Source organism: Cottoperca gobio, chromosome 12 (assembly GCF_900634415.1).
Source record: "Cottoperca gobio chromosome 12, fCotGob3.1, whole genome shotgun sequence".
Taxonomy (NCBI): Eukaryota; Metazoa; Chordata; class Actinopteri; order Perciformes; family Bovichtidae; genus Cottoperca; species Cottoperca gobio.
The window spans coordinates 1,437,704-1,445,000 of NC_041366.1; the positions used below are offsets into that span (position 1 = coordinate 1,437,704).

Genomic DNA, 7,297 nt, shown 5'->3' on the forward strand with positions numbered 1-7,297 from the left:
GGCAAACTCAAGCCTTAATACATGTCTCAGCTTTGCTAGTTAGCCTGGAAGCGCTTGATTCGTTTAGTTTTTTTACCCCGGACATGAAAGAGTACTTGCACGCAGTCTAGTAACCCTGCTTCCAACTTTTAGTGGCCATTACTATACCTCCCTTCACATTGTACTATGGGCCCTCACTACTGACTTGAACCTTTCAACCCCCAGAGGTCAGGGCAGCAGTGCTGCTCCTCCTCTAGAGTGGAGTTGCTTTTCAAATGTGAACAAATTCAAGCAATTCAAGGCGAGTTTTGGGACTTAAGCTTGGGGACATAATTTCCCCACCATCCACAACTCCAACCAGCTTTCTCCAGATGTGTCATCTCAAATTGACAAAATCATTCCTGGCCCTGCAAAGGTAAACAGATACTGACTGACTGTTACTGCTAACTTACTCACAGTAGATGTATTCATGTATTTTAAAATGCAAATTCATTGTTTAAAAGAACTAATGTGGTTGCAGTGCAGTGACTTTGGATGTGTTTATATGAGTTTTGAGTCATCTTAATGAAATACATTAGCCTAATGTATAGGTGTCCAAAATAGCCAGAATGTTCTGTATCTGGATTTGAGCAGAACCCCCCCCCCCCACACACACACTGTTCTTCACAAGTTTAGCAGATGTATCTGTATGAACTTATTTAGACAGAGAGGCCGAACAGCCAAAGAAATCCCTGCCGATGCTGCGTGGGTAGCCTTCTAGCACCTTCAACGCCATAGGGTCCAACTTCCAATAGTGCAGCCCACTCAGGAAATTGGCGTAACCTGTCAGAGGGCGAGAGAAGGCAACAGTCATCTGTGGACTTTTAGTCACAAGGCCAGACGCAATTAAAACTAATGGTAAAAGTTAAAACAGCCTTTTCCGTATCCCAGTCCTCACCATAACTGTCCCGAAAGGCTGCATCAATATGTGCGGGCACTCCTCCCCACTTGTGCATGCTGCCAGGATGGACATCATCAACTCGATTCTCCTGAGGATTGAAGAGCCAGTAAGAAGTGGACTTGAAGAAGTAGACTTTCTCCACCCGGTCCTCTTTCCACTTCAAAGCTGCTTGGATATCTGTAACTGGAAGGCCCAGCTGCCGCACTGAGTCTGGTCCTGTAATCTTCCTCTCAGCATCAAACACCCAGTAGCTGTCACCTGTCGGTGAAAGAGATGCACAACAAAACACTCATTTGGACTTCATTCACCTGAACCTTATATATCAGACTACTGTCAAGATTCTTTATTTCTTATTCAGGGTAAAACATTTACAGCTGACCACAGCGTTCTATAGCAATACCTGTGTAATAAGATTATTCACATTAATAATGTACACTTCTTGTTATTGAGCCCACTGTTTTTGCACAGTGAGAGTTGCCACTAAGTGAATTATGTTGACAGATTTATATAATTAACAGATAGCAGACAGGTTGTCCTCTCTGGTTCAGGTGTTGAGCTCTGTCTCACCTCTGATATATACTCATTGTACTCCAACTGCTCTTCCTAGTTGATATTTCAGCTGATATATTTCAGTTTAAACACTTGAAATGACACTTATTATTTTTGCAGGACTTCCAGCTAAATGTTTCATCTATTCTTTAACTAACAATGCAACTCCTTTCAGCACTTATGAAACTAATAAGTAAATTATACTTCGGCTTCACTTGTCGTGCCCAAATCACCTAACTGCACTGAATACATAATGGGCTTAGCCCACCGGAGAGGAGAACACGGTTAACATTAGGCCAATAACGTCTCTAGGGATTATTGCTGACATGAGTTTATTTAGAGACTGTGGTTTTGGTATACTTATTGAGCAGAAACCAGGTAGCCAGCTTGCTAATAATAAATAAAGCCGACAAGGAAACTACAGGCAAGTTACATGTCAAAAATGCTATAACATGGACATCAGAATAAAGTAGTGCTTTCTGTCTGTGACACTGTCTTTGAACAGTCAGTCAATGAAAATGGATTGTTTAGGCTAGCAGTAATACAATAGTGTCATCTCTTGTGTCCTGTGGCTCCTCCATCCTTCACTGTCTCTATCGTACATCTGTCGAACATAGCCAACCCGTGACGTAGCATTTGGCCCTTACATTTGTCATGTTTGTTATATAATTAGTAAATCAGTTTAACTTGGTTGGCTTCCTTTCAATTTTAAACTCAAAGATCTACTTCTTTCAGCACTGCAATTTGAAGTGCCATTTAAACTCTGATTTCAACTGTTAGTTGTAGTTCTGACACACACACACACACACACACACACACACACACACACACACACACACACACCTTCTGTATTATGACAAACCTTGGAAGAACCAGATGTTGCCAGACTTGTCTTCATACGCCGCATCGATGCGGTCAGGAATGCCTCTCCAGTGGCGTGAAGCCAAGGCTGGATAGCCAGCTTGTAGCTGCCCATCACGGATACGCCACACATATCGAGACTTAAAGAAGAACAGCTCTCCCCTTATCATGGACACGGCATCAAAGTTTGTTCTGCAGGCATCCAGCTGAGGTACAACAACATACACAGCAGGGATATTTTTTCTGCGGACTAATATGTTGATTCAATACAAGACTGGTGAAACCTTGAGAGACAGTGCATGTGAGGTCCATTCCCAGTGTTATCGTCTCACCATTCCAATGTCAATCTCATTGGTCTCCGTCATCTCGGGCTGTTGGTGCCGAGGGGGGCCATACAGATACTGGATGCCCCTCTTGTCATCCTCACTGAGCTGCAGAGGATAGGAGTCGCTATAGAAAGGACACATCACAGCATCAGGCTCCATGGAGTGCTGCAGGCCAAGCACATGGCCAAATTCATGAGCTGCCACTTGTAGGAGATCTGTGCCTAAACAAGACAGCGAAGAATAAAGTGACAGTGACACTAAAGTTAGTATTTACTCTTATCAAATGAGGAACACAAATGAGGTGCTGTTTTAAAGGAATCAGGTTGTTCAACATAAAAGATCACAGTTTACCTCAAAGTATTTCAAATGTACTCACCCACGTTGTTGCCCACTGTCCAATGCTCATCATAGTCAAAGTGGACTTCACCCTCTCTATGTGTCCTCGGGAAAAAGGCATGGGCGAGGATTCCTCCAGGACCATCGAACGGTAAGCTGTCCCCATGCCAGTACCTACACAAGCACTTCTTTTATTCTACACACTCATTTTGAACTGCATCATTTAGACTGCCTGTGTACCATTTCTGAATGCCCTTCTCATGCATGTTCAAACTGCTGCCATCCCAACCTTCGTCTTTATAAAACTGCAGAATGTTAAATATAAACCCTTTTTAAGACCATTAGGGAACATGGTTAAAACAGCTCACCTATGTCTTCATTTCTTTGGTATAACTGATGTTTAGCAGAATTAACGTTGTGAGTATAGAGTGGGTCACGCTGGGGCCAGACTTGGTGATGCTATCGATATGAATACAGAACAATAGGGTGATGGCAGATGTTTGGCTTTCTGTTTTTTTTACTTCCCATGCGACTCTAATGCATTTATACCCAAAGTTCCTAGTTTGAGCGTTATCTTGCACAAGGTGCAGCAACTGGCATACCAAGCACTCAATGCACTGGCCTCAAGCCAGATCTACTTTAACTTACCCATGTCAGAAGAAAGTAACGCTAACAGAAACTATTTGAACTTATTACTTATAGAAGGAGCCATGTTAGCACACATCACATTTCGACACACTAGCTGGTGTGCTCAGATAAATACAGGCAGGCACCATAGTTTGCATCAGTGGTAATTGGCTCCATTTTGGTTTTGGGTTATAGTTTTGTTACAGCATGATCAATACAAATCTTTCAAAAAAGTAAATGATAACTTTTATCAAAGTAATGATAACTTCATAATCTAATACACTTTTAGACAGGTCTAAATTGTATTTAAGACAATTTAGAGCGTAAAATTCAGATTATTGTATTTTAAGGCCCTGTTACACATATCCGTATGACAGAAACGTATGCAGGCGCATACGAAATATCGGGAATAGGTTGATATAAATTAAGGGTAAGTTGTGATCATTTGAAGGACGCAGACGATACGCCGAACACGCCACACACACACACAGTTCCGTACGGCAGAAACATGCCGGCGTATATGAAAAGTAACTCAAACATTGTCAGTGTCCAAATACGTCCAACTTTTCCACAGCAGTGTTGTAGCTGACGTATACATAACGTATACATAACAAATTATTATACGCATGTCTGGATTCATCCATACTTTCTCTTTTTTTTCAACACAACATAATTTCTGTCAAATGTTGTATTTGTACTATGTTGTTTATCCTGTACACACGACATCTATTGCACGTCTGTCCGTACACCAGCGTAACACAGTGAGCTCTTAACGAATTCTACGTATACCTTACCTTATATCAACGCACACCAGCGTAACACAGTGAGCTCTTAACGAATACTACTTATACCTTACCTTATATCAACGTACACCAGCGTAACACAGTGAGCTCTTAATGAATACTACTTATACCTTACCTTATATCAACGTACACCAGCGTAACACAGTGAGCTCTTAACGAATACTACTTATACCTTACCTTATATCAACGTACACCAGCGTAACACAGTGAGCTCTTAATGAATACTACTTATACCTTACCTTATATCAACGTACACCAGCGTAACAGTGAGCTCTTAACGAATTCTACGTATACCTTACCTTATATCATCGTACACCAGCGTAACACAGTGAGCTCTTAACGAATACTACTTATACCTTACCTTATATCAACGTACACCAGCGTAACACAGTGAGCTCTTAACGAATTCTACGTATACCTTACCTTATATCAACGCACACCAGCGTAACACAGTGAGCTCTTAACGAATACTACTTATACCTTACCTTATATCAACGTACACCAGCGTAACACAGTGAGCTCTTAACGAATACTACTTATACCTTACATTATATCAACGTACACCAGCGTAACACAGTGAGCTCTTAATGAATACTACTTATAGCTTACCTTATATCAACGTACACCAGCGTAACACAGTGAGCTCTTAACGAATACTACTTATAGCTTACCTTATATCAACGTACACCAGCGTAACACAGTGAGCTCTTAATGAATACTACTTATAGCTTACCTTATATCAACGTACACCAGCGTAACACAGTGAGCTCTTAATGAATACTACTTATAGCTTACCTTATATCAACGTACACCAGCGTAACACAGTGAGCTCTTAATGAATACTACTTATAGCTTACCTTATATCAACGTACACCAGCGTAACACAGTGAGCTCTTAATGAATACTACTTATACCTTACCTTATATCTACACACCCCAGCATAACAGTGAGCTCTTAATGAATACTACTTGTACCTTACCTTACATCAACGTACACCAGCGTGTTGCCGATATTTATATACGCCATATTTTTGTATACGTTATGCATTTGTTGGGTATTCGTATGATACATTTTGTATAAGTAAGTGATACTCTATCAATAGGTTAGACATGCGTATCTGTATAAGTTCACTTTTCCGATGAAAAGTTGGATGTATTTGGACGCTGACAAATTTCCGTATGCGCTGGCATACGATTCTGTCATACGGATATGTGCGACATGGCCTTTAAACTTTTTAAGGACGTGCTGAAACCCTGTGAGATTGAATGCTGAATTGCACATTACTCCAGGATAGAAACACTTTCCTTTGATAGTTTCCATGAACAGGAGCAGACTTTTATGAAATGTATCAAATTAAGCATCTCATTTGTTTTCCTCAAAGGTTTTATGTATAGGCCACATGAATGATGATTTCTCAACTTTTATTGTGTTCTTTTATATTGTTTTGAATATTTTTTAAATGGTAAATGGACTGCAATTATAAAATGCTTTTCTAGACTTAGCGACACTCAAAGCACTTCACAAGACAAGCCAGCATTACACCCCCATAATTAGCTGCCAGTTCTGGAATTTGATTGTTCTAAAACAACATTGCCATATGCCCGTCACATTCTCTGTCACATGTGTGAATATTTGACATGCACAATATGCGTTTGCTCGAAAGACCATAATGTGACAAGTACACAGCATTATTGCTCTTGGCAGGTAAGGGACTTGTTTCCTTTTTGCTAAAGGAAGGGTAGACAGCAGAGGGCCTTGTAACCTTTTCTAATCCCAGATTTATTCTTTATTTCAAGATTCCCTTGTAAAAAGAAAGAATGTCAGAAAGATGCGTTTTGCCATTCTGTATACAAGGACAAGATTCTCGTCCTATTATCAGGCTTCTATTTTTCTCATTAAAATCATTTAGAAACTAACTAGTTGGTGTTTTATTGGGGGCCCAATGACCGCCGCGACCACTTGGTATTTTCCTGACCTTAAAACTAAAACTGCCTGTCTGTGTGGTATTTTGTGCTAATTAGTCAATGTTAGTATGCTAACATGCTAAACAAAGACTTCCAACCAGTGGGTCCATTTAAACCTTATACCTGTTTGACATAAGCAGGTTAGCTTCTGCATTGTGAACATGTTAGCCTGCCAACCTTAGCATTTAGCTTCAAGCAGTGCTGTGCCTCACAGAGAAACTGTAATGTGGGAGCATACAGCGAAACAAAAGAGTTGATTTGACATGGAAGTATCGTAAAGCAAATGCCAAAATGACTCATCTGAGCTGGTAAAAAGATGTAGCCGGAGGCACACCATTTAAAACCCTGCCAAACAAGTCCTGTTCTGCATTCATTCATGATTGTAATCTTCCCTTGAGCTCGGCTGGGATACATCTGGTTTAGTTTTTCCTGAGACAAAAAGATTTATGTTTGGGTTTAGATTAAAAAGATCATCTGGAAACACTTCCGCCAACTTTGTGTCGGTATTTACTGTTCTTACAATTGGTTATACATATCTCTCAATACTAAGTCTACTTTTTCAAAACTCTTCACAGAGCACAAAAGCAGTCAACGTGGACTAGAATGTGGATAACCTTTCATTAACAAATGTATTCAATTACTACATCTTTTAGATTTGATGAATTGTTGTCTCACTCAAACTCTTAAAACTCCATGTTGCACATGTTTACATACTATTGTACAAAATGTCACATTTGTACAAAAAGATTATTTGGTGTATTTGAAGAGAGGACATCAAGTGTGATGTGGATGAGAACTGTGAAGACAGGGTGGACCGGCCTCCAGAAACAGCCTCTTCTCACCGATGCTTTGTTTGCTTATGTGGGTCATATAGAGGCATTAGTATTATGAATTGAGACTGATTCATAACCA

The 7,297-nt window shown here is 40.3% G+C and overlaps 1 protein-coding gene across 1 annotated transcript in view; it reads right to left on the bottom strand.

The window, feature by feature from the left end:
- Positions 1-673: 673 nt before the first annotated feature.
- The window catches only part of LOC115016663 (stromelysin-3-like), a 34,110-nt gene continuing 27,486 nt past the window's right edge, over positions 674-7,297 (bottom strand). Inside the window, exons 4-8 of the mRNA XM_029444599.1 lie at positions 3,032-3,165; positions 2,662-2,876; positions 2,331-2,535; positions 917-1,177; positions 674-801 (exon numbers count right to left, since the gene is read on the bottom strand). Of these exons, the coding sequence (XP_029300459.1) occupies positions 674-801; positions 917-1,177; positions 2,331-2,535; positions 2,662-2,876; positions 3,032-3,165 (943 nt within the window). The remainder of the gene's footprint in view (positions 802-916; positions 1,178-2,330; positions 2,536-2,661; positions 2,877-3,031; positions 3,166-7,297) is intronic.